The 27,017-nt window shown below is 31.1% G+C and overlaps 1 protein-coding gene across 1 annotated transcript; it reads right to left on the bottom strand.

Moving 5' to 3' along the window:
- Positions 1-89: 89 nt before the first annotated feature.
- LOC135135215 (uncharacterized) lies at positions 90-26,799 on the bottom strand. The gene is made up of 5 exons (XM_064064230.1): positions 26,456-26,799; positions 19,097-19,405; positions 1,136-1,315; positions 803-880; positions 90-315 (listed from the first exon to the last, which is right to left on the bottom strand). The coding sequence occupies exons 1-5, from the start codon at positions 26,741-26,743 to the stop codon at positions 244-246; spliced, it is 927 nt and encodes a 308-aa protein (XP_063920300.1). The 5' UTR covers positions 26,744-26,799; the 3' UTR covers positions 90-243.
- Positions 26,800-27,017: the final 218 nt, after the last annotated feature.

Below are 27,017 nucleotides of genomic sequence, written 5' to 3'. Positions count from 1 at the left end.
TCAGTAAATAAACTAAAAAATTTGAACTATGAAAATATTAATACTTTTTTTGTGGTTTGATGCGAAGTTATAAATAAAACTACACGCAGTATAGCTCATTGGCCAATTTATTTACTAACATCATAACTTAACGACAGTAAAAAAGTTATTTACTTAATACTAGTTACAAAAATTAACAGTGATGGATTTTAGAAGTGGCACCTCCTCGTAAGTGCCACATTTATAACATTTATCCCTTATTTATTACTGGAACTGATATTGGATAACATTTGACCTTTGTGCTTGTCCGTCATCTTTTTGTTGAACTGGAACCGCCTGAAATAACAAAAGAACATTTTAATATATTCCAGAAATAATTTAATTAAAATTGCTTTCCTACCTCTTTTTTATTAAAATCTAATTTATCGGGACAGATCAAAGAGTATTGAGAAATTTTGCTCGCTCTGATAAAAATGCAATTTTCGATATTGCATGAATTTTTAATTAAACCTGCTTTGTTCACACTGATTCAACTAACGCCAATAAATTAGAAAAAAATATGGTCATCAATTCAACAGTGTCTGTGGAAGAAATGGAACCCTTTAATTAATCTACATGTAACATATTTAAATCAGCTATTTACATTAAAAATCCGTGTAAAATAAAACTAAAAATATGAATGTGTATAACCCCACCACAGATCTGCTTACGTCATTGTAGAAAATTATTAAACCAATAGTTTTGTACTAAATTTCGAAACGTGAAAACAAGAATAGATTGATCCATAGCTTTGTTAACATAAACCTATAGAATTTAGACAAACCTGCGCATATTGCTGCCTTTGAAATTGGGGATCTGGTTTTGGTATTTTGACAACTATGTCCGTAGGCTGCCTTGTAACCTGGAAACACAATAGTGATGAATATTTAATAAAAGCATCTGCAAAACAAAAAATTCTACATTGAATTTAATTAAACGCGAAGCGTGGATCTCTATAAAATCGAACAATGCTTTCAGAAATTAATTAGAGATTTTGACTTTCCCATAGTAGGGCCCTTATAACGACAAACATTGTCTAAAATTACTATCGAACAGGCCGTTGCGTACGAATACAATATGTAAAATATCATGTAATACGCAAAATAGTAAACCTCACCTCCGCTTTGAAGCCCTCTTTAGGATCGGCTGTGTACGTTACTGTTCTAACAAAACCATCAGAATCCACGACTGAATAGCTCCCCGTAATTTTATTCCCTTCTCTTTGTTCCTTGCGATTCTGGTAGTTGGTGTAGAGGTCGTCGTTCACGTCGAATCCAAACTGGTAAGAGGGATTTGGCTGAAATAATTATCGTAAAAAATTATTTGCTCGGCTTAAACAAAATAAGGAACGAAAATACGAGAGAACAGTTTCTTTCTTTCCCGGGCGCCGCTATATTTCATTTCAATGTTCAGTTTCAATTTCAAAGCCTTTACCGTCTCCGTTTGATACTTAAAAGGCAAGACATTGACGATAAATGAAACTTACGAACGTTTCGGAACAAGAAAAATGCGCGAGTCAATTTCGACTTTGATGAAAGTGGAGACAAGTGCGCAATGACATTTGGTATTTGCGCTAAGTTTATGAATATTTTACGTTTATTTGGCAATATCAAATAATGCAGGAGGGAGCGGACACAGAACGCGTAAAAATGTTGACGAGCGCCTCGACGAAGTACTGAAAGTTTAGAATATATGCCATAACCCAAGAAAAGAGTTCTCTCAATTTACATACCTATCGCTGAAAAAATCTCAAGATATATATCTCGCCTATCTTAAGATATAGTACACTATGGAACAAAAAGAATAACAATAATAAAAAGTTAGTTTCTAAATGAATTCAGTGAGAGTTATTTCTCCGTTATTTAGCAACTAATTTAATTTGACAAATCTGAAATTATTAAATAAACACCATCCATAAAGAAAGCCCACTGCACAAGTAAAGCAGCTGAGTATCCTTAGAAGAAAATTTTACAACAAAGAAAGAACAGCACCAAAGTCTTAACAAGAATCTTATTAAGTAAACACGTAACGATCCCACTTCAAGGAAAAATTCTAAATTTACAAAACACACCCTTAAAATCGCTTACCAAAGTTTCTGTTTGAATCAAGTGTTGCAAAGAATTTTAGCATATTTTAACCGTGTTCTTAATTTTGTTGATAAGTAAATAATGGAATAAAGCAGTGGATAATTGTTGATTTAGGGATTTAAGTGCGAATTGCCCGGAAAGTAATGACTCCAGGCCTAAAGATATAAATACCGGGAACAGCATTCGGGGACGAACTAATTGCTTGTATCCATTCATCATCAGGTTGTTTCCCGCTGTAGATGCTCTAGTACAAGCTGTGCCAAATATCAAGAAAAATGACAAGCATTAATTCCACAACGTCCATAAAGCGGAAAATAAAATTACATTTTCAATCAACGTTACAAATGTCGATTTAAAGCAGTGAGATGTGCAATAATTGTCCATTATGAATATAAACGAGTTCGTCTCTGCTTAGACCTCCTCTTTTAAAATTGTGTTTATTTGTTTGTTAAATAGTGGGTAAATAAATCTAATGGAAAATACAAAACAAATTGAGAAGAATAGTTTGTTCGAACTATAAAAATTTAATTTTAAATGTGAAGTAAAATTGAAAACTGAAAAACCATTATTAAAAATCAAAATTCTTTATTATTTCCCTTTGGCAAATCACAAAAGATCTTTGATAGGTTAGTAGATTCACCAAATTCGACCTATACAAAAAAAATGACAAACATCGATTGTTTTATTTAAAAAAATTGTTTTGGCTTTCAATGCCGCAGACTAAGGGCGCATAAACAAATAAATACGAATTATAGGAAGCTTCAAAAACAATTAAGTCTTACGGTGTCTTGTCATATAAATAGGCCACAATTATTTCACACAACTGACAAAAATAAAAATAATTCTTGAAGTATAAGCCAGCAGAGAAGCACTTTTAACCATAACGTTTGATTTTAGGGAAATGATTATTTTACAGCTAACTTTTCTATTGGAAAATTCTAGTGAATTAAGAGGTCTTTATTTAATTCGCAGATGAAACCCTAAAATCACTCAATCATCTTTTTAGTCTTTACAAAATATTATATTTTTCAAATTAATATTATTTGCTAATAGCTATATGTCATTTTATTCACATAGAACATCCTGTTTTCAAGACTGAATTTTAATCTATTTTTATACTCTTTCTGTTGGTTAACCTAAACATTATATGTTTCGGACATTTTTCAGTTTTCTTAACTATGAATATTTAGAACTTATAAATTTTAGATTTTTCCTTCCCGAAGTAAACAATTTACAATGGCAATTTCTTCTAAAAAACTGCATTTATTATAATTTTAGTTTATATTTCTTAAAAAAATCGTACAAAGTTAGCCTTCAATATTATTTATATCCTTAATGACCAATGAGACATCAAAAAAAAACGCGCGTTTATTGACCCACCTGTATATTAAATAAACACTTTTTTGGATATGTTTCACCGCCTTCACAAAAATGGTAGTGTAAATATACACTTTCAAACAACGTAATCGATTTATCAATTCATTCTGCAATAAAAAAATCACTTTATGGGTATACAGGGTGAGTCACTAAGCGCGCACTCCTAGATATCTCATTAAATAATTAACTATTAGAAATAGGAAAAAAAACGTGAAAAACTGATGTTGTACAGGTCTGTGAGGACCATAGATCAAAATTGTTTTTAACTATACAGAGTGTTCTGCTTTAAGGCGTACCACAAAACTTAGTTTTTTCAAATGGAATACCCTATATATTTTTATATATACTAATTGACCTCTTCTTAGGCTTTATTATCATTGTTTATCTTCGAAATTCTAATGCGACGTTGCCAACTTATCCCAATTTTTGTGGTGTAAACAAAATTGAGTTTTTAATATACAGAGTAACCTGAGTGTTTATAAAAAATTCTAAAATTTTACCGTGTTCCAATATCGATATTTCAGTTTTTTCAAATAGAACATCCTGTTTTGTTCCCTTTCTTTTTTGTTGAGTATTTTCTATATTTAAAATTGACAGTTATTGAGATTTTTTACTTATTAAGGGATACGCCGACATATTGAAAGAAACAGAACAAAAAATAAAATAATAAAATACAGGGTGTTCTATTTGAAAAACAGAAATATGTATCTAGATTTGAAAAGTGAAAAGTTTAATATTTTTTAAACACTCTGCTTATTAAATTTTCATTTAATTAATACCATAACAAAGGGCGTCCTTTGTGTATCTCTCCATAAAGTAACGCAACGCAAATCTTACAAATAACGCCACTGAGATTTTTTGTAAACCCTTACATTGTTAAAAAAATCAAAAAAGGTGGAATAACGTGGCAACGTCGCAACTGAATTTAGAAAATAAACAATGGTTTATTTGCGAAGTTCTAGAAGCGGAAAAAGTAAATGCAGAATATATAAAAAATATAGTCATCTATTTGAAAAAACTAAATTGTATATTACGCCTTAAAAACAAAACACTGTAAACTTGAAAATAATTTCAATACATGGTCCTCAAAGAACTGTACAACTTTAGTCCCAGACCTTTTCTATCTGTAATAGTTAATGAGAAATTGAGAACCGCGAGCTTAGTGGGTCACCCTGTATAATAGTGCGACGACCAAACTACAGACTGCATCAAACTGTCAACTGTACACTGACTAAAATGAAAATCTTAGCGAATTGAAGAAAATTGGTCAAAGGTTATTTCGACGGAACTTCCCTCGCCCCTGAAGTACAGTCCAACAAATTTTGTGACATTTTATGTGTGATAACTTCTACACATAAAAAAATATAAATAATGGCAGTAACACTGTAGAAAAAACATGAGGCGAAATCGTTGTATTCACCGTCAATTATAAAAGGTTGTTTATACAGTTTGGATATTTTGCGAAAATTTTGATGTTGAAGGTAAAAAATGAAGACAGATTCATAACCCACAACTATAACAGCATGTTATTTTATAAAATTTAAAAGGCGTTTATTCAAAAAAAAAATGAGGGGAGGTTATCAAATTGTTGATGGAGACGACTGAATAAATTTCGGTTAGTTACCATCTACACGATATTTGACAACAGTTGGTCCAATGGTTTCGAGAATTATCTGTCTAATAAAAATCGACAGAGACGACAGACAGACGGAAACGCACTCAGGGTCATAAAACGTCGAGAACAGATGAAAGTAACCACTGTGTTTTATATTATTTAATAACCATAGTTTATTTTTGGAATTCCGATGTAACGTCATTGTAGCAAAGCAAGGGTTCACAAAAAATCACAATAATGTTTTTTTTAAATCTGTCTTGCAACAATTTATGGAGAGGTAAATAGGAGTATGCGCTTTGCTGTGTTTAATATACAAAAATTCTAATGACTCTTTTTTTCTCGTTTTCAATATGTTGGTGTATCTCCTAAAAAAGTAAAAAATCGATAGCTATTATAAAAAATACTTAATAAAAAGAAAAGGGTCTCCATTTAAAGCCAGACTTCCCTTCTAGAAGTTCCGGAGACGAGATCTTTCTGGATTGCCCATCGCGACTTCCGCTTCCAGGCATTTCTCCGCCGTCGGCACCGACAATGAGTCATCATCACCGTATATACTAGAATCCATAGGCGTCGTACCGAGGCGGAGTACGGGTTTCTTTCGTAACAGTATCTCATTTGAAAAACGGAGATATGTTGTATTCAGTAATAATAAAATTCAATAAAAATAAAATTTGCTGTAGCAGAAACTATAGCTTATTTTAAGGTTAAACTATTTAGTGACAAGTAAACAAGCAAGTTATACTACACGCTTGACGCAAAAATAAATAGATAAATTTGAATCCAAATTCTACTATTTTAAAGTCCACTTAAAATTTCACATTAATTTTAGTTTCGAAAATTATCAATCTAATATATTTCTTTAGATATAGAAGGAAAGTAAAAATTATTTCCAAAAAAGTATTATATTTGATGGTAATTCCAAACGAAATACATAAATCAAAAACATGACGCTGGCAGGCTCAAAATTATCTCCTAAATTAGTATGTGGGTAATTGGCTGAGATAATAAAGAGGGATATTCGTTTTTTTTTTAATCAATAGGTATTTACACACAGTGAATTTATATTAAAAAATAAGGTGAATATGGAATTTACACAATATTCGTATAAAAGGAATGAAATTCTCTCCATATCGACGTTAAAAATACGGATTAAATCCCATACAATGGAATGAAGCAATAATTGCCCATTAAAAATCCGTACATTGTTATTACTGGCGCGCACGCGATAAATTCGTGCCGACCTGAAATTGCTTACATTTTTCCCACATTTTGATTATATCGAAAACTAACTAACTATGTATAATTAAATGTATGCGAGGGCATTGATACTCGAACCAGTGAAAGTGTATCTATTCCGAAACAAGTATCCCGTTTCCTTTCACGCCGATGTAAAATTCCTCTCCAATAAACCGTTTAACACCGCTAAAACATATGTAAATTCAAAAAAACGCAATCAGCGAAATTGGGAAAAGATATAAAAGCTCGCATTCCCGCTAATAAAACGAACATTCAGAAGTGCTATGGTCAAATTTAACTTTATGTTGTCAGAATAAAATTCGGAAATAACCGTAAATCTGGTTTATGCTACATGGTTAAATTTCTCGTTAAATTTAAACACAACTAAAAATCCTACCGTAACACTATTATCCTGCGTTTCTGGAATATGGATCAGTGTTAATGAAAAGGGGTGATTAAACCACTCGTTGCAGCTTGGATTAGATTATGTGGGATTTCAATAAGCGCAGAACTATGTGTGTTTTGAATTTGTGCAATAAAGCACTTTGTTTTTGTGGTCAGTGGCATGAAATTCTATTTGCTTATGACAGCGAGACACATTTTTGCATGCGTCGTTATTTGTATCCCGAAAAAAACTAATACAGGGTGATTCATGACGACCCTAACAAAGCCGAAGATGCAACCCAAAATACATCTGCAGATGCTTTTTTCAAAATATACCATGTAACGAACCCTGTCCTTGTCTTTAAAAATAATTTCATTGGAAAACAATAATCTGTAAAAGCTTTGACACACATTTGCATGTTTTCTCTGCGATACGGACTTGTTATTAATTTGCTTTCCAGTTTTCCGCATCGCCGGCTTTACGCTTACGTTCAAGTCTGTTAGTTAGAGCACAGATAAGTTTTATCGTCTTGACATGTGGGTTTTTAACATCATGTTGCGCGGGTCAGTGACTTATAAATCCCGCTAATTCGATCTAAACCGGGCTTTCAAATTGATAACAGGAACATTCATCACTTAAGGGCACATTACGTAAAATCAAGCTTAAGCCGTAAAATGACATGCGACACACGACATTGTCGTTATGATTGCCGGAATGTCGGCTCAGGATGTTGCATAATAAATAAATCAGTGGCGGAGGTGAAGGTAGTGCAAGAATTAATTATTACGATAACATAATGTTATAAAATTTTATCGCAAGTATGTGAGATATTTGGGCTAGTTATGAATATGTATGTGTTTGTTGCGGCAGGTTTAAACTTTCTCGTTTCCATTCATTTGGCTTTTGAGATTCTTAATTGAAAATATTTGTAGACACATATGTCTGCATGCAGTGTTTGGATTCTGATAAATGATGTCGTAAATTCGTTATTTTAAGAAATTCAAATCCCTTTTTATTATGAATAGCAGTAACAATAAAAATAAGCGTACAAAGTGACCCTCGAATGTGGACAATTACGACAATCCAAAATAAATTGTATTTTGTTCATGGTAATGCCATTATACCCTTTTATATAGTAATAAAAGTAAAAACAACAGTGAATAACATAATTTTAATTTGTGCTTGTATTAAAATTATAATTTATCTTTTGAGTGTCTGTTTTATATTTCTATCGTTCTTTATGAAAATGTATTAAATTTGTATCTACTTTTAATGTATTCTAAGGAATTAATTCATTCATTTTTAACCTTTAATAAAATAACTGCTAATGTTATTATATTCTGTAGTTCACAAATCAATCTTAAGATAGTTGTAATGCAAATATTTCAAAGAGCTTAATTGTCTTAACATCTAACATCTGCCTACTATAATCACAAGATTGTGAGTATTGCGATGGGAATTTTTATGACATTTTACACACCACGAACATAAACTAGTTATAAATAAACATTTTCATAAACGAAAGGTCTTCAAATAAGGTTCTACTTCTTTTTTCGTCATTCATTGATTGAGCTTCTACCGTCATAAAATTTAACAAAAATAATGCTAGAAATAATGTTACTGTGTCTAGAATTTCATGAGAACTATAAGTGCGATTTTTTATTAATTCATAACATAAATTACTGGAAGTATTTTTTGAGACGCTATAATTATATAGAAACTGCATGCTGAGAGTGATGAAAGATATCCAGATAGAGCAGAAAGACATAAAATCTGAAGTAAAGCTTATAAGACAACAACAAAGCTTTTATAAAGAAGTTAAAAAATTGAAGCATGAGAATGCAAAATTGCGGAAAGAAATTAAATTGATTAAAATCGAAAACCTTAAAATAACAGAAAATTTGCACAAGATTCAAGATTCGATGGAATTAATTGAAACGGAAAATGAGAAAAATAGTGTAATAATTGAACACTGGAAGACGCAAATGAAAAAATAAAAATTATGCAGAACAAGATGAAACTAAAAAAATATGGAATCATAGATTTTAATAAATAAGGATCTAACAAAAAATGGAAGGAAGGAACAAAAGTACATTAGACAAATAGCAGAAGTAGAAAAAGGGAAAGGGAAAATTGTTCAAATAGGTTACAAAAAAAAATCCGAGAAGCAAGAAACTAAAGTGGCAAACTGGTAATAGGAAATTGGAGACAAACACGGCGAAGAAAAGAAAATTGAGATTGGAATCAAAAACGGATAAAAAAGGAGAAAAGCAAAATACAAAAGAAAAGTGTTAGTAAGCTTGACAATAAAGAAATAAAAGTATATGCTATATGTGGAAGAAAAACTCAGGAGTCTAATAAATGTTGCAAAAATTACGGAATAAAAATACTAGTGTTATAAAAAGCCAAACGAAATAATAATGAAATTGTAAAAATAAGGGATTATGTATTGTTTAATAGTGGGGGAAAAATATAATGTATGACACTGGTTTTTTATTAAATAAAAATCTAAAAAATTTGATAATAGAATCCAAGGTTATATCGGACAAAATATATTGGATACGTGTACATGAGAAGTATCAAAAAATCAGTATAATTAACTGCCATGCGCCGACAGAAGAGAAAAATGTTTAGATGAAAGAAGAAGTAGTAAATCATGTCCGAAGTTATAGAGGAGAAAGACATCAACTCACATCATTTCTTAGTGATAATGAAATTATACAGATAGAAAAGTAAATGCAAGAAAATACTTGAGTATGGTAGGATTGAAGGATGAAAGGAAAAAATAGGCACTTGAAATGAATTGAGAACAAATTAAAAGAACGAAACTCAGAAGATAACATTCAAACCGAAAAGGAAGCTATGAAGACTGCGATAGTGCATGCAGTGAATATGACTTCTAATAAATCGAAAAAAGAAAGCAATGAAGCTAGAATACTGAGAAAACAAAATGCAAAGTATAGAAAATCAATCCATAACTAATGACATTAGAAATTTTTATCAAGAAGTTAAAAAAAGCAAAGAAACATATACAATATGACCGATATACTGTATAGATAAAGATTGATAGGAAGCAATAAAGGAAAACCAAATGGAAGAGAGAAGCCTGAAACATTTTTCGCTGGCGCAAATGCTATAGAAGAACTATCTGAAGAAGAAATTATGAGCACTGTAAAAACTTTGAAGAAAAATGGGAATCCGGGAGAAAATAGAATTAAAGCTGAATTTTTGACAGGAGGAAAACTACTACAAAAAAATTTGCACTATGTTAAAAAAGATTTGAAGATGTGAAATGATACGTAGTTAATGGAGAACGCCAACTCTCTACTCTAAGAATAAATGTGAAAACCATAGAGGTATGACCGTAGTAGATGTGACATATAAAGTGCTTGCTCTACTGATAGGGAAGAGACTAAATTTATTCGCAAATGATGTAACTGGAGAGTATCAAGGAAGCTGCAAAAAAGGTAGATCGACTGTAGATCGGATATTTGCTTAAAAGCAGATCCAAAGTAATACTTAGGAGCAAAATTTGGGATTACACACATGGAAGATATCTTATTAACGTATTTTCCATCTTGTGCATCATGAATTAGGCATGAGAAAATTATCTGCAAAGTGGATCAATAAATGCCTGCGTGTGGATCAAAAGCCGCAGAGGGTGACAACCTCCAAAATGTTTTGCAACCATTTTGAAGAAGGTTCATCCAAATTTTTGGATCGAGTTAAACAATGAATATGATTCATAGTCAAAAGAGCGATCGAAAGGATGGAAACATAGAGGATCTCCTGGCCCAAAGAAATTCAAGACTCAGAAGAATGGTATAATTTTAGGAGATTCCTTACTTAGAACCAGGCAAAAATGCGACGGGGTCATATTATTCTTCATTATTAACCAAATTTCAAAAAAAAAAACTCTTAAAAGATGTACTCTTTCTGCAAGACAATGCCCCGGCCCACAAGTCTCTGATTGTCTTAAAGAAATTTAACGAACTACACTTTGAATTGGTTGACCATCCTCCATATTCGCCAGATTTAGCCCCTTCTGATTATTATCTCTTTCTCAAACTGAAAAAACATTTGAAAGAGATACTCGTCAAATGAAGAGGTAATCGACACCGGGGAACATTGGTAAAATTTATTTTCATGGTATCGCTTCTCCTTCTATGGTAGGTCAAGAATGTATCTATACGTCCTCGTATTATAAAGAAGCATACGACTCTATACGCGCAATAAAAATGTACAGGACCCTTGATAAATTGGGAGTCAGAAAAGCTAATAACCTCATAAAAATGACATTAGAGAAAACCGAATGCAAACCAATCGTAGAGGGTAGACTATCCATATGCTTGAAGTAAGAAAAGGACTTAGACTTATCTACAGTATGTTTAAATTTAATTTTGGAAGATATTTTGAGAGAAGGTGAAAAACAAGCGAAACGTGATTTTTTTTACAACAAACATCAAAGAATAACATATGCAACTGAGGATGTGAGTCTTGGATCTTAAATCAATACAACGAGAACAAATTACAAGTATGGGAAAAGAAGTAGATTAGGAAAATTTTTAGAGGTATAAAAAATGCGACTGGGCAATGGAGAAGCCGAACCACCTATGTAATTGTGGACAAATCTAGTAGGTATGACAGAGGTTATAAAATCTCAGAGAGTCAGATGGTTAGCCATTTGTATAGAATGTCGGATGGAAGACACGCTAAACAAGTACTTATGATAGGGAATGGAGCAAAAAGAAAACGAACCCGACCAAAGAAGAAATGGATGAACACTGTGGTGGAAGTTTTAAAAAAAATTGAAATTGCGGACTCGGTATGAAAAACGAGGGACAGAGACAAGCATTGAAAGAAATAGTGAAAGCCATATAGTACTGTTTTATTATCAGTATTCCAGTGCACCTATTCAAACTGAAATATACATATCCTAGCTAAAAATCTGTGGAAAAATTCACTTTAAACATATTACATACATTTAAGCATGCTTCTTGACCTGTACTTTATCAGTCTACACATATCATTATTTAAACTTGTACTGGTTATCATAAAAAAATTTCACATTTAAATTTTATAAATTTTATTAGAATCTGTATTTGTTGATTTCAGGGGCGAGAATAATTCTGTCTAAATAACGTTAGACCAATTTTTATTGCTATGACATTTAATGACTATGTACTTTTTAAGTTTAATCTATGTTCTCATTGCCAAATCAATGGTGCTTTTATAATATTCCCACGTTAGTTTTACAGCGAAATATTTCATTATCGGGAACAAGAGCACTTAAAATTACATTTTACCACTCAAACCAGCACTAATACTATATAATATTACGTGGTTTTGATTTTTCATGTAAAATAAAAACAATGTTAATTAACCCTTTATTAACGTGAAAAAAATATATATTAATTTCATTTATTTTGATTTTCCAGTTGAAAATTTTATTTAACTAAATGTAACTCTAAAATTTAAATATGACTATTGTAGTAAAACTTGAAAGTACAATTAATTACTACTTTTATCAGCGGCAGCTCGGCACTTTACAATTTTACAGAGCTACAAAATGCAGATATCCACTGTGTTAAAGTAAAACAAGACCTTATACAACAATCTTCTGTACGTTAAAATACAATTAAAATAAAATAACATATGTCTGTCAGTTTTATGTGAAAGTATGTTTGGCCTTATAATTCCTAGTTATAAACTTAAAAACTCCCCTCGTAAAACTTGCAGTTGACACAAAAACTGCATGCTAAACTATTAGAAATACTGACCACAGTTCAAGATTGAACATCATTTAACACTCAACCCTGGTTAGTTAACTCAAGGCGAGTTTCAAACAAACCGATGTCACGTTTATATAGCTGTCCTGACTGCACTTACAGACTATGCAGTGATTAAAAAAGATGAAACTCATTATCTTCTAAAAATATCAGACAATGCACCAGATCTGCAGTTCTTGTTAAAAAACCCACCTCTGATGGCTTCGGCTTAATGAAACGTCAGTTTATGAAAGAAATCAGCTTTGGGTAACTGAGGAAAACTTTCCAAAGTTTCCAACAAAAGCCAAAGTTGCAGACCCCGCCGCTGGCAGTATGACCATGCAGGTGTAAAGGGCCAGGTACGTCGCAATTAAACCCAAACGGCATATTAACAATTAAGACAGCTATGGGCCAGAAATTAATTAATTCCAGTTCGCTCAATTCGAGCGCATTCCTAATACATGGCGCTTCAGTCGAACCTGAAAGCAGCAGTCCTTTATCCGTCGAGTGTTATTGCGGATTGCCATTAGAGATTGATTTGCCGTCGTCTGATACATTTCTGATTGATCAACCGTAATCAGACAATCGACGCAGGCCGATTAGTTTCACTCACTTCCGCTTTTTATCTTCGCCCAGATGAGTCTAAGAACGTCGCTTCAAGAGATTAAAAAAATTAATTAATCCAATCAAACTCGTTGCGGAATCTCTACTTTTTACATTTTAAAACTCGCTCTGTTGTAAATTTACATCATCAAAAGTTTACGTTTAAAGGGTCAGAAGCTGGAGAGCCCAATCCGTAATTCTCCTAACCCCGGAAGGGATTAACCCTGAAATGTATGTGTGTATAAATGTACTAAAGTTGCTAATTATAGTCAATTCTGCAGGGTACGGTTAAAGGGAAAAGTATTGTTTGCTGGTTTATCTCTTACCTCATCAGTGATTAATCAGTGCGATATGAACAGAAAGTTACCTTGTTACTTGTTAAATTTTGACTCTTAATAGGTAAAAAGCAATTTAGATAAATTGATTTTAGTAGCGGTATTGTGTTTCTCTAGTCGTTAATTAGTAGAAACGATAGACCGGAGCTATTAAAAACATTACGAAATCTACAATCATTTTCTACACCAGTGTACGAAATTTTATGTTTTAAAAATAAAGCTTGTACCTCTGGAAACAATCGATTTACACATTTAAAGTTCTGTTATAATAATTATAATATTTACAAAGCGTGTGTCATGAAACGAATCTCGTCCCATTGGTCCAGTTTTCTTTCATGAAGTGGTTACTACTCGAATCCATATGCAGGAAACAGATTTTCGATATGTTCTAATATGGATCAAGAAATGTGGCATGGTGTGTGTTATTAGATTATAATAAATTATAATAAATTGTTTCATGAAATAAGGGAGCGGCAAAGTGTTATTAAAAACGCAGCGACATATTGTCGATCTTTTATAATCACCCTGTATAAGTACGAGCACAGTTCATGCCAACAATTAGAAACCAATTAATTAAAATTGCAAACACGCTTGTTTTTATTCGTTAATCTTTTAATTGAACGGCGATTATCACACTCGAGCCACTAATGATCCGTGTGTTATCTTATGTCATAATATTGCTCTGTTTTCTGTGAAGTTTTCTTAGTGTCGCAAAAATTTACAATAACATCGCATAGAAAAAAAAATCAATAAACACTAGTATGGTATCATCAAGATATAAAACACTGTTTTGTTGTTTCTGTGTCAATTACATATTTGAAAAAAATTGCAGGCATTTTTGCTAAACCATTTGTACACTTTACATTTTTAGAATTATTTAGCTACCCACAAAATTCTTTCCTATATATTTTTTTAACACATACACTTGTAACACGGGAGTTATTAGCGAAATTGTGTTGGCATTCGCATGATAGGACAAATCGATTACGAACAAACCATTAATTATGTTAGAAACGAAAGTGAATGTCCTGCAATTTCTCCAAAAAAAGTGTTATGTGTATTACACATCAGCATTGCAAGGTTTACTTTTTTCGCACACACCGGATACTGAACGTACGAATATTAACTTTCGATTAATTTTTTTGCATAGATTAATTAATTCATGAACTCCTACAACATATAACGTGCAGCTGAAAGTAAAGGTCGCTGTAACCATAAGCGATTCTGTGTCGTAATTTAACGGTAGGAGTTCCTGACGAGTATTAATTGAGTTAGACAAATTAATGTGAGAGTGATCAAAAAGAGAAATTGAATCTCTTGACTGTCAGTGTCAAAGTTAAGGTCGCCTTATAAGGAGTTTTATTGCGCATGAAAGCAATAAAACAGTGTTAATGGTATCCATTAAATTATACTTTTTACTGAAACGACTATTACTTTCGAATATTTAGTTCTGTCTTTCAGAAAAAATTACGCTTATAAAACGATGGCCACAATTCACGAAAATTATTCGAGTGGTCCGGAAGTTAAATAAGTATACCGCCACTGCCGCTTACAGTCAAATTTATTTCTTTCTGGTGAATATAAGAATTTTACCCATAGAGCTAGAATAGTTGACAATTTATTATCCAGTTATATGTAATTTTTTAATAAAGTGATTAAAAAAGTATACAATCGAAAATGATGTAGTGTTACTATTTGGTAATGTCTTTTTTTACAAAGTAAATGCCATTTGCTTAAATTTACATTTTATCTTTTAAAAGCTAAATAAATATTTAATGTAAAGAAAGTTCTGTTACGGTTATTGCTCTTAAATTTTCAGTAAAGTAAGTGCTTAAATACTGCAAAATGAATGACTGACTTATGCGGTGCTCTGTAGTCTGCACAAGTTTTATATTTAGTGCATATCACGCACACCATATAAAAGTATGAAAAATCTAGAAAGCTCCACATTAATCTTCAAAAATAAATCTATAATTTATATATATGAAATTTTAGGAAAAATTAACGATAAATCTAATTTTCAGCTCTGTAATTTAAGACTTCAAATTGTTTTCAGACGGTTTTTAGACCATGTGAATAAGTTTTGTGCAATACTATTGAGTACAGGAGTGGACTCAACGCACACCCGTTTGTAAATTTTTTGCCGGCTTGGCTGACTAGAAATATTAGGTCTTGGTGCTTCTTCCCCTTCTGAACAGACATTGAGTGTTTTCTATTCTGGTTTCAATTTTTTCTCTTATCCTTTTTTCATTATTCTCGCCTGGATTTTTCCAGGACCATTTGAACTGTGATACCCCTATAATTATTGCACTCTCTCTGATCCCCTTTTTATATATTGATGATATTATCTCTGACCTCCAATCTTTTCATGTCTCATTCATTACTAGTAGCTTGGTTAATTGTTCTATTTCTTTTTCTCCCATACATTTTTTAATTTCAGATGTTATATTATGTCTCCAATGTGCTTTTCAAAATTGTATCTTCCGTATGGTTTCTGAAAATTCTTCTTGTTGTATTGTTTCTATTTCCTGTAATTCATTTTGCTCTCATGTTCCTCCTCTTCATGTAAATCATCCTCCGTCAATTCTTTGAAATGTTGTTGCCATCTGTCCATTATTTTCTCTTCATCTGTGATTTTTTTTCCATTCCTGCCTTTTATGTTAGTCATATTATTTTCCTTCTTCTGTTTTAGCTGCTTAAGAGTTTTTTTTCTCTGTAATTTTGGGTCATCTTTTCCCCGAATGTTATCCATGATTTTTGTTTTGCTTTCTTTACTGTCTTCTTAACATTTTTACATTTTTCTTTAAATGCCTCAGTCTTTTTACAACTAAGTACTTACCTTTTGGTCTTTCTTGTTAGATCCAACAACCTATTTTTTAATTCGTTCCATTTTTCTTCTATTTCAAATCTTTCTGGTGCCTTTAATTTTGCATTTAGTATGTCTGTTTCATTCTGTCTTCTTTTTCCTACTTTTTCATTCTTTATCTTCGTCATTATCCATTTTCCTATTTCCATTGTTCGTGACTTTTACACTTCTTTTTATAATTAGCAAATAATTTATTATTGGTTTTATTTTTACTAGTTACTTCTCTCGTATACTCTTTGTGTTTGAATTTAGTATTGCTTATTTTTAAATCTTTTGCCAGACAAATTTCAATAATACTTTCTCCGTTGTTGTTCTTCGTTTTTTCTCCTTTTCTTCCCAAAAAATTCTTCTCTAATTGTGTTATGGTTTGCTTCTCTGCCATTTAAATCTCCCATTATTATCATATTTTCCTCTTCGTCATTTATTTCTTTTTACAGTTCGGCATAGAATTTCTTTACTTTTTATTGCATTTTAGTTTTCTCCACAAAATATTTATTATCATTGTTCACTGTTCTTCGTAAAATATCTTCACTTCTATCTTTAATATTCTTGTATTTGTATGGTCTTCTTTAACTTATCTGGTATTAATCCTACCCTTTCTTTCGTGTAGGAAGTATCCTTTATCTAATTTAATTTTTTAATTTTTTGCTTCCGTAATTGATAGTACCTCCACTTTATATTTTACCATTTCCTTTTATAATTCGTATACTTATTACAAGTTCCTACATTTAATGTATTTCCTTTATTCACGTTTTGAGTTTGTATTGCATTCTTTATTATGTTTATTATTCTTTATTTTGTTACTGGTTTTGTTCATTTCATTACTCATATCCATTTTATTCGATCGGTTCGTCCTATTTCTGTTTGCCTTACTATTGCTTTTTAGTTTTTTTGTTTCCTTATCCATTCCTTTCCATCTATGACAATTTTTTTATATTTCATTTTACTTGCTCTTTTCCTAGATCGGTACTTATCTTACTTTTTGTTGTATTTCTAACTCCTTTTTTGTTAATTCTTTATTGACATATATATCGTTTCGTCCATTATCTTTAGTTTAGTTCCTAACTTAATTATATAGATTATGTTGTCTTATTCTATCTTTGTCTGTGCTGAGTTCACTCTCTCCTATTGATTTTATTTATTTATTTATTTATTTATTTATTTATTTATTTATTTATTTATTTATTTATTTATTTATTTATTTATTTATTTATTTATTTATTTATTTATTTATTTATTTATTTATTTATTTATTTATTTATTTATTTATTTATTTATTTATTTATTTATTTATTTATTTATTTAACTTATTTTGAAATAAATATCATTCTGCGTGCGTTTATTCTCGTCTTTTAGTTGCTTGTTTTCTCCTTCACTACAGTAGTATTGGACGAAACAATATAGAAAACCAAGAAAACAATGAAAAACTGAAAAGTTGAAGAGTGAACCAATATTTCACATGACGGTAATAACAAAAACATCAGAAGATCTATAAAATAATTAAAAAATATTAGACAGAAAGATATTAAAAATAATAAATGAAGATAAACTAAACGAAAAAAAAACAAATCTCGGGGGGAAAATGCCTAACACGGAAAAGTAATAAAACAAGTGCAAAGTTACAAATATTTGAGAAGAATAATACAAAGTTACGAAAAAATAAATCAAGAAATAAATGAAAGAGAGAAGAAAATAGGAAAAATAAAGTAAGAACAACATTTCTCAGAAAAAAAGAAATAGTAGAAAAAGTTGTAAGTTGTATTGAATTAACTAAAAAAATTAACATGGCGCCTGTGCAAAGGAAGAAAAATGAAGACCAAGATAAAAATGGAACGTTTGTGTTAAAGAAGAAATTAAAAACAAGATTCAGGTTAGAAAGCATTGGAATGAAAGATGCAGGAACACTTAAAGCCCGTTACAATTAACAGTAGAAAGGCATAGGATTAAGAAAAAAAGAGTTTGGAACACTTTTTAGTATCTATCCAGAAGAAGTGGTAACCTCATATTCTGTCGACCGTTGAGTAACATAAAATAGATCTCCCGTTTCTATCTACCTATCGTATACCGTCTGTTGGCAAAACTACTGGGCTGATGTAATTTTAGATGTATTTTAAGAATATCATCTAGATGGTAAAACGCTAACCAAAATTTGTCTAATCATTTCCACCAAATATTTGATGACGTTCTCTCAAATTTTTCAAAGTAAATGGTATTCAGATTTTATAAAATACCATACTTCTACACCTGTCGTTTATAAATTCGCCTTTATCTTGACCATACAAATTCAGATAAAGAAAAAATCAAAATTGTTGCGAAAAACTCAGTGACTCATCTCAGTTTATTTTATTTTTTACACTACCAGTATTATATAATTGAAACTTAGTATGTTTGTTTACTTGTAGTTTAACACAGTCGACACATATCTTTATTTTAACTTACAGAGCTCATAATAAAAAATAAAGAAAGCTTTCCAGATAAAATTTTCGCCCCTACTGCAACAAAGTACAACTTAAATAATACTCGTAAGTTACCAGAATAACCCACCCCTTTTGCATTTACCCGCGCTCACATTATGCTCGCCACCTCTGTAACATTTTCTGTACCGAACAAACGATTTTCCCTCTATGCACCAAAACTTGTCTCCATTATTCTCGTGGAACAATAGTTTTAAAATCAGAATTCATGATGTTTTTGCGAAAGTTCTTCCCGGATTGCAACTTTGCTTTGCAGCGCTCGACGACAAACAAACTAAGCAGTGCCTTTGTTTATTATCTAAGTTGGAGCAAGCCAAACATGATTTACTCACATCATAGTCCTCCTGTTGATCCTTTCCTTCTTGTTGAGGCTGCTGTGCTTGAATGGCAGGTCGGTAACCCGGACCTGCAGGAGCGGCGTATTTAACTTGAGTTTGCTGGGGCAAAGCTCTCAAATAGTGCGGTTGTGGTTGCTGAGGTGCCGGTAATGCTATAGGAATGGGCTGGATCTGTCTGCCTAATGTCTGGGACGTGACCTTTCTCTGGGCGGTGTCGATCAGTTGCTGGACCTGCCCTTGTTGCTGGGCTGCTTGCACTTGTTGCAGGAAAATGGGGCTGGCGGTTTGGGCCACCCTTTGAATCTGGAAGATGCGAATTTACCAGTAACAAAAATACAGTGCTTTTTAATAAATGTTGTGTTTGCTGTTGTTTTTTTTTTTAACTTTCTATCTAACTGAAAGCGACTTCTAGCTTTTAACCTTACCTTAAATGTCAGTGTCATTTTTTTAAACGGAATTCAATAATATAAATCGGATTTTTTTTCGAATAAAAAAATTGCCTTAATAGTTGCGTTAATGCAAATTTGGTATTATTATTGGATATTATAGACAATATGATTGGTGTTTCTATACGGAAAATTCAAATTACGGTTATGCAAAGTCAACCTGAAACTGAGTCCTAAGGCGACAAATTTGATCTACGTAAAAAATGAACGATTAATTTTACTTTCAGTTAACTACAATCAATCAAGTTTAAAACAAAGAACAGCTTTTATTTAACAACCGGTGCTCCGAGATGTAAGATTTATACTTCACGGTAACAATGAAAGGATCGAGTAAATAAATTTTCTAGCAAATTCACCACATTTTAAGTCACAACAACGCTCTGGTTAATACTATACAATATACTTCAAAATTTATTTAAGCTTCATCTAAAAGTTGATAAATTGAGTACATCATAAAGATTTTTTTTAAACAATTTGTCCAGTTAATTTTATAAGTTTAAAAATAAGATTATCTCCACTTGTAAACCATTTCTAAGGAAGAGTGCTAATAATATTTGTATTAGTAAAAGTATTTGTAACAGTTATGTTTTTAAATTCCTATCAGTGAAAAGTTTTTTAAGCTGCCGCTTCCTAATATTATGCAACAACAGTAATAATTCTATCAGAACAATCATAATAATACAGGCAAAGAAATTCGATATGATATTACGGATTTCACACTGAAATGTCTTTGATCTGTGTAATCTAAATTTACCGGATTCATATCGTTTTTAAACTATTCAGCGATGATATTTACGTTTCGTTTAGCATACATTTTTGTTTGTAAAGCTACGACCTTCCTGTAGGCTAAATCAAAAGTATAATAATTTTATCAACAATGTAATGAAATAACCAGAAGTAATGTCACCCAACTGACCCATGTTGTTATTCTACTAACAAACCCGTTATAAGTTATATTACATTCGATGTGATCGCCTCTTGTTCACGTTAATAAACAAATTAAATCTTAAACAAGCAATGAATTATTTATACAGCTTTCAAGGCATAGTCTCGAAATTTAATCGTGCTTTGTGCTTGTAAAACGCGTTGTTTTAACACTTTGTGTCGTTTAGTTTGATTCTATGTTAATTTTGCATATAATATTCATTCATGGAATTAGTTAAATAATAAATAATGAACTAACAAAATATAGATTCCAGGATGCCACACGTTTTCTGTTTCCTTATTTTTATACAGTTGACAAACTTACGTTCCTATCCACATTACTCATCAAAATATGTGTATTTATACAGTAGGTCTCTAAATTATTCTTTAAGTGCTTTTTCAGTTCAGTTTTAATTAAAAGAGACGATTTCTTTTTAAGTACTTCCTGCTTCCCCTTTCATGTTTTCTCGACGTTTCATGACCTCTAGAGTACGAAAAAAAGGTCTCCCGTTTCCGTCTGTCTCTCTGTCTCTCTGTCTGTGTGTATCGATTTTTATTAAAGTGATAATCTGGAAACTACTGGACCGACTGTTGTCAATTTTTTACGTATATTAGGAATAACATGTAGAAGGTAAGATGCTAACCAAAATTTCGCTAATCGTCCCCACCATCAATGGGATGATGCGATCTTCAAAATTTACAATAAATTTTTTTTTTATTAACCTTGGACCAATTTTTTAAATATAGTAAAAAAGTAAAAATAAAATTTAACAAACTCATCTTTTAGAGCAGGATAAATTAAAGTGTTCTCTCTATTGAGTTTTCTGTTTTTGAGCCACAATATACAAGGTAAATTTTTATAACAGAATGTCTAACTAATCTAATTAATTAAAATCTAATAAATCTTAAATTAATTAAACCTTAGTATTTTTTAACTTAGAAAATTCGGTTAGCAATCTAAAGGTCTACAAAAGATTGCAGCAGACCAGCAGAGTCATTTTTTATTATGTTATAACATTTTATAGGTAAATAAACAAAAATATGTATTATGTTGTAGTATTAATAAAATTGAGTCTTAATGTACGCAGTATTTAATAAAATATGTATTTTCTTGTTAGATCTCACTGTTTTTTTTTTTCTCCATCTCTTCATAATTTGGTGTCTGTTAAATAACACAAAAATCACAGGAAGTAGTATAGAAAAAGCTTAACAAAAGAGAAAGAGAATAAAAAAAAGTAGAATAGGACGCAATAACCAAAATATGTAAAAAAAACTGAGCCTCTTTAAAAAAATTGTCTAACCTTATTCAGATAGCCCTTCTCTAACTCCTGAAGTAAAGTCGAACAAATGCAGCTTCTTCGAAAAATTATAAAATTTAATTTAGCGAATTTTATTTTTTATGATAACCGCAGTTAGTTAAAATAAAGCTGTGTGTGTACTATACTGTTAAACTACAGGTAAAGGAGCATGTTATGGCGTATATTTGAAGTGAGTTTTCCACAATAAAATTTTGTTATGACGTCATTAGCATCAACACGTACATCAATTTGAACAAGTGCAGTGTAATACTAATAATACCAGTACTGTATCCTCCTTTCCGGAAAATAAGATAAACCACTCGTGATTCGATCAATAAAAAAACTTGCCGCCTGCCGGGTTCAACCCCATGACCTCTCATCTATGAAGCAAACTACGGCTCCACTAATGGACTACGGTAGCTGTTATACGCTTTCGTATTACCAGTCTAAATATACTGACCACCTTGCAATATTTCGCAAAATCACTGTAAAGATTATTAAATTAACTAATAAGTGTTATTTTATTGAAAGAAGCATTCACTGTTGACACAGGATGTACAAATTAGCTAAAAAAAGAGACAAATAAATACAAGTACTAGCTAAAATACTACTCCCCTATTTTTAAACAATTAATAGTTTTATTCTCCATTATTCATTATATTGTTTTCTGTATTTCGGGACACGTAGACATAAAAAGAAGAAGAGAATTTTTAAACTAGTTTTGCGAAAGATTTCAGGGTGGCCCGTTGTTTTTGCCGGTCAGTGTATAATGATAATAATAAATAAAATGAAGGTAGATTTGTAAACCACAAGTACAAGAGTATATTATTCCATATTCCATTAGGTGGGGTTGGTGCGGATGATTAGCCATATTTTGGTTACCATGGTATAGATGGTAAAACACCAACCAAAATATTCCTAATATATATTCGTACAAAATTTGACAGCAATCGATTTCGGAATTATACATACATATGTCTAACAATAATAAACCACATAGACCACTATTTTAGGGTTCATGCAACATCGAAAAAACTTAAAAGTATCTAGTCGCTTACGCTTGGAAAGTAAAAATATAATATTTTGGTTTTTTATAAATATTCTCTACATTAATATAATATATTACAACACAGATGTCAAAAATGATCATGTGATTTTGTATGAACCTTTGTATTGCCAAAATTTCAACAGAAGTGGATCAAGTTAATACACTTCGGAATTCAAAAAATAATACCATGTTTTTCTTTTATTTGATACAACCCCTGTATTTTTTTTTAATTTTAAAGGTAAATATATAGTTCTTTAAGCAAATTTGTATCATTTTAAAAGATCACTTATGTGAATAAATCAAATGAGTGTCAATTTTTCAAGCTACTAGGTTGACATTAATAAATATGAATTTTTCATCTGTTTTATTGAATAACTTTTTAAGTATTGATTTTATAGTATTGGTTGCTTTTGAGTTTTTACAAAAAATCAATCTTCCCATATTTATAAAAAAATATACCTAGTGTTCCTTAAAAATAATAAATTTGACATCATTTCCGGTTTTACCGGAAGTGATAATAAAAATTTGACGTTACCATCACATACATCTTTTAACATGAAACTATAGAACTATAGGTTTATGTTTAAGAATAAAAAAGTCACAACGGTTGTATCAAATAAATGGAACACCCTGTATATGGTCATCCACACTTGAGATCTTAAAACAAAACGCTTTGTACAGTTTTACATAATTCATCCCAAAAAAACGTACAATTTTAGTTCGTAATTTTTACTTTCGTAAGCTAAGAAAATATTGTAATCTAGTCCATCGTCCGGTTCCCTACTTTTATATTTTCTCGACCTTTCATGACTCCTACAGTAAGAAGAAATAGATCTCCCGTTTCCGTCTGTCTGCGTCTGTCCCGATTTTTATTAGAAGGATCGTCTCCGAAACTACTTGAACGATTGTTGTCAAATTTTTTATGTATATTAAGAATATCATATAGATGATAAAACGGTCACCAAAATTTAGCTAATCATCCCCACCACCAATGGCACGACGTCATCTCCAAAATTTACAATAATATATTTTTTTAATTGTATAAAATAAGATACTCTTGCACTTGTGATGTATGAATTCGTGTTGAGTTTTTACCCTACACATCTAGGTTTTTGAGAAAAAAAAATCAAATTTGTTTTTTAAAACCGAAATTTTGCAAACGTTTTAAGATTATCGTAGTGATAGTTTATTTTTACTTTAACATTACATACATCCAGTGGCGGGCAAAATAAAGTAGGACACTCTTGAAAGACTTTTTTCTTCAATAAATTTAGTAGTGTAAGTTGGACTCAATTGAATATATATCCATTACCACTGACATTTAAATGTCAATACAAATTTGAAAGTTGCACTAAGGAAAAAACATGCTTCATCAAATTTTATAATTTTTCGAAAAAGCTGAGTATATTTTATAGTACTTAGGGGCGAGGGGAGTTCTGTCGAATAACCTTCTATCAATTTTTTTCAAAGAACACGCTCTCTTCTTTCTTTATTTTCCATACAGTGAATTTCTCATTTTGTTTTCTTTTTTTTTTTACTTTGTATCTACATCTAATGTAGATTTATTTATATTGTTTCCTGTAATTGGGTGTTGTTATAACAGTTGAAAATAAATCGATTATTATTATTATTAATATTATTATTAGGGGCTCAATATACCCAGTGAGCCACTAAGACTAGGTACTGTCCTCGATATCTTATTAATTTTATTAGAGACAAGAAAATCATCGAATAAGTTGTACGGCTCTTTAAGTACCTACACCATAATTACCTTCGACTATACCGAATGTTTTGTTTTTGATCCATAGCACAAACTTATTTTTTAAAATAGAAAACCCTACATATTTTTATATATGCTCATTAGCCTTTATAACTATAGTTTATTTTGAAGTACCGATGATAAGTTATTCCTATATTCTTGAACTACTTTTTGCAATGCAAGGGTTCACAAAAAATTGCAATAATATTACTTTTAAGATTTATTTTGCAATAGTTTATGAAGTGAGAAGCAGAATTATCACTTTGCCGTGGCATCAATTAAATCAAATTTTACTACAGAGTGTTTACAAAAAAAAACTCTGAAACTTTACAATTTTTAATCGATATTTCAATTTTTTCAATTAGAAAATCACGTATTTTATCACTGCATCTTACTCTATTTTTTATTATCTTTTTTCAGTATGTCGGTGCGCCTCTCAAAAAATGGTAAATTATATATTCGTATAGCAAATACGAAAAATAAATTGAACAATAAGTAGAATTAATGCAGTAATAACATACGGGGTGCTCTGTTTGAAAAAACTGCATTACAGTATTTAAAAATTCTAATAATTTATTTTTTGTATGTATATTAAGACTCAAGATTTTAAAAGTAATAAATAATTTTAAAAATTAGAAATAAGATGTAAAAATATATGGTGTATTTTATTTAAATTAAACTAAATAATATTAACTAAACTAAAATTGTAAGTTACGCCTTAAAAACAGAATACTAGTACAGTTGAAATTAATTTTAGTTTATAGTCCCCAAAGAAGGATTCAGTTTTAGTCTTCGACTTGTTTTCCTATTTATAATAGTTAGATATCGAGAAATCGAGGACACCACACTTACTGACTCACCCTGTATATTAACTCGTACTTGTGAACTGTTTGATAATGCAAATCCTGTTGCGTAAGCAAAATAAAGAAAATTATCGAGCAACGGATTGCGATCAACAAATTAATTCTAATGAAGTATTCTAATTTTTTTATAAATCTATATTTACCGCTTATGCTGCTGTCTCATTTTATTCCACTTCCCTTTACTGTCTGTGATGAAAGGACCAAGAAGAAATTAAATGAGTTTGAAGGGAAAATTTAATTTGATATTTATAATGAAATCTAACATGACAAATCAAATACAAGTTAAAATTTTTGGTAATTATTATTTAAGCCCACTTATTATTTTAAACTGCAATTTTTCCCGAAAAACAGGTGTAATAGTATGAGTTTTTTGGAAAAACGGGTATAATTCAATTTTTCTCAATTTATCTAAATTAAAAAATATATAAATATGTTGTAGATAAAATATGCGCTTTAGAGAACGTGAATAATGTTTTTTTTCAGAAATGATATCAAAGTTATATAAATTTTCCCCAGCAAAAATTGTTTTATTTTATTCTTGTTTGGAAATTATTTTAAATTAATCGTAACTAGTGACGTGAATCTTCATTTTCAAAATTACTCATAACAGCAACAATTAATTAATTAAGTATGTTTTGACAAAGACTATGAACATGAAAAATAACTTTTTTGGCACATTTAATTTAATTTAAAAATGATTAACATGTTAATTTTATAAACATAGTGTTGAGTTTTAAAAAGGTACAAAAACAATTAATTTCCAGAGTATCTACATGTCGCTCAAAAGTCAAACTAATGGATTTTTAATGTTGAATGTTGATCTGTTTTATAAACAGAACAAGACTTTGTAATGGATTATAATGTTAATGCCAAATATAAAACTTCACTCACGACCTTGCCACCCTCTAACCCCAACATTTGTTGTCACGCCTCCAACCCCACCTTGTGTTTAATAGTGCGTGAAGAAAAGCGGATTGTTAAACGAGGGATGCGTTTGAAAGAGAGCCATTATTACCTGTCTATCGACGTTGGTGGACAGCAGCACTTGCTGGATGGGCTGTTTGATCTGCGTGGAGTACTTCTGGAGCCCCGCACTTTTTTCGGCTTCGTACACTGGCTTAGCTGACGGTGCAGGGGTGGAAATGTATCCCGGCTGTAAATAAGCCTGAGGTTGCTGTCTGTATTGAACATTCGGTATCGCTTGTGCAGTAATATATTGGGTGTTCGGGTAAACCGGCTGCGAAACGGGATATGCGAAACTTCCCGTAACGAAAACCGACAATAAACAAACTGTTAATTTCATCTCGTGATCCAGTATATTCGCGCGCTAAATTCACCAGATAAGGCTGTAACAAGTGTTGATTATTACTAGTATTTATACGTTCGCTTGCCCTACTCTGAAGAAAACTTTCCTGCAACGACTATGGAGAAAGGAGTTGTGCAACAGTAGGGTCACCGTATTGTCGTTAGCGATATACTTTTTTTTTCTCTAACGCAACACACGACATGAGCTCGGGCTATTATAACGTGAAATATTCGTGATCGACCTGTCATAACACAATGCCTAATTGTTACCT

This window comes from Zophobas morio, unplaced genomic scaffold, assembly GCF_036711695.1.
Source record: "Zophobas morio isolate AGI-343-1 ecotype UQ-CSIRO unplaced genomic scaffold, CSIRO_AGI_Zmor_V1 ptg000024l, whole genome shotgun sequence".
NCBI classification, from domain to species: domain Eukaryota; kingdom Metazoa; phylum Arthropoda; class Insecta; order Coleoptera; family Tenebrionidae; genus Zophobas; species Zophobas morio.
Note: the sequence above shows the minus strand (reverse complement) of the source record. Positions and strands in the feature narration are given on the sequence as shown.

Coding starts and splice junctions, on each gene's coding strand:
- LOC135135215 (XM_064064230.1), bottom strand. CDS start 26,743: ATGAAATTAACAGTTTGTTTATTGTCGGTTTTCGTTACGGGAAGTTTC. Junction 19,406..26,455: donor CCACCAACGTCGATAGACAG/GTAATAATGGCT, acceptor CGCATCTTCCAG/ATTCAAAGGGTGGCCCAAAC. Junction 881..1,135: donor AAGAGGGCTTCAAAGCGGAG/GTGAGGTTTACT, acceptor TTGTGTTTCCAG/GTTACAAGGCAGCCTACGGA.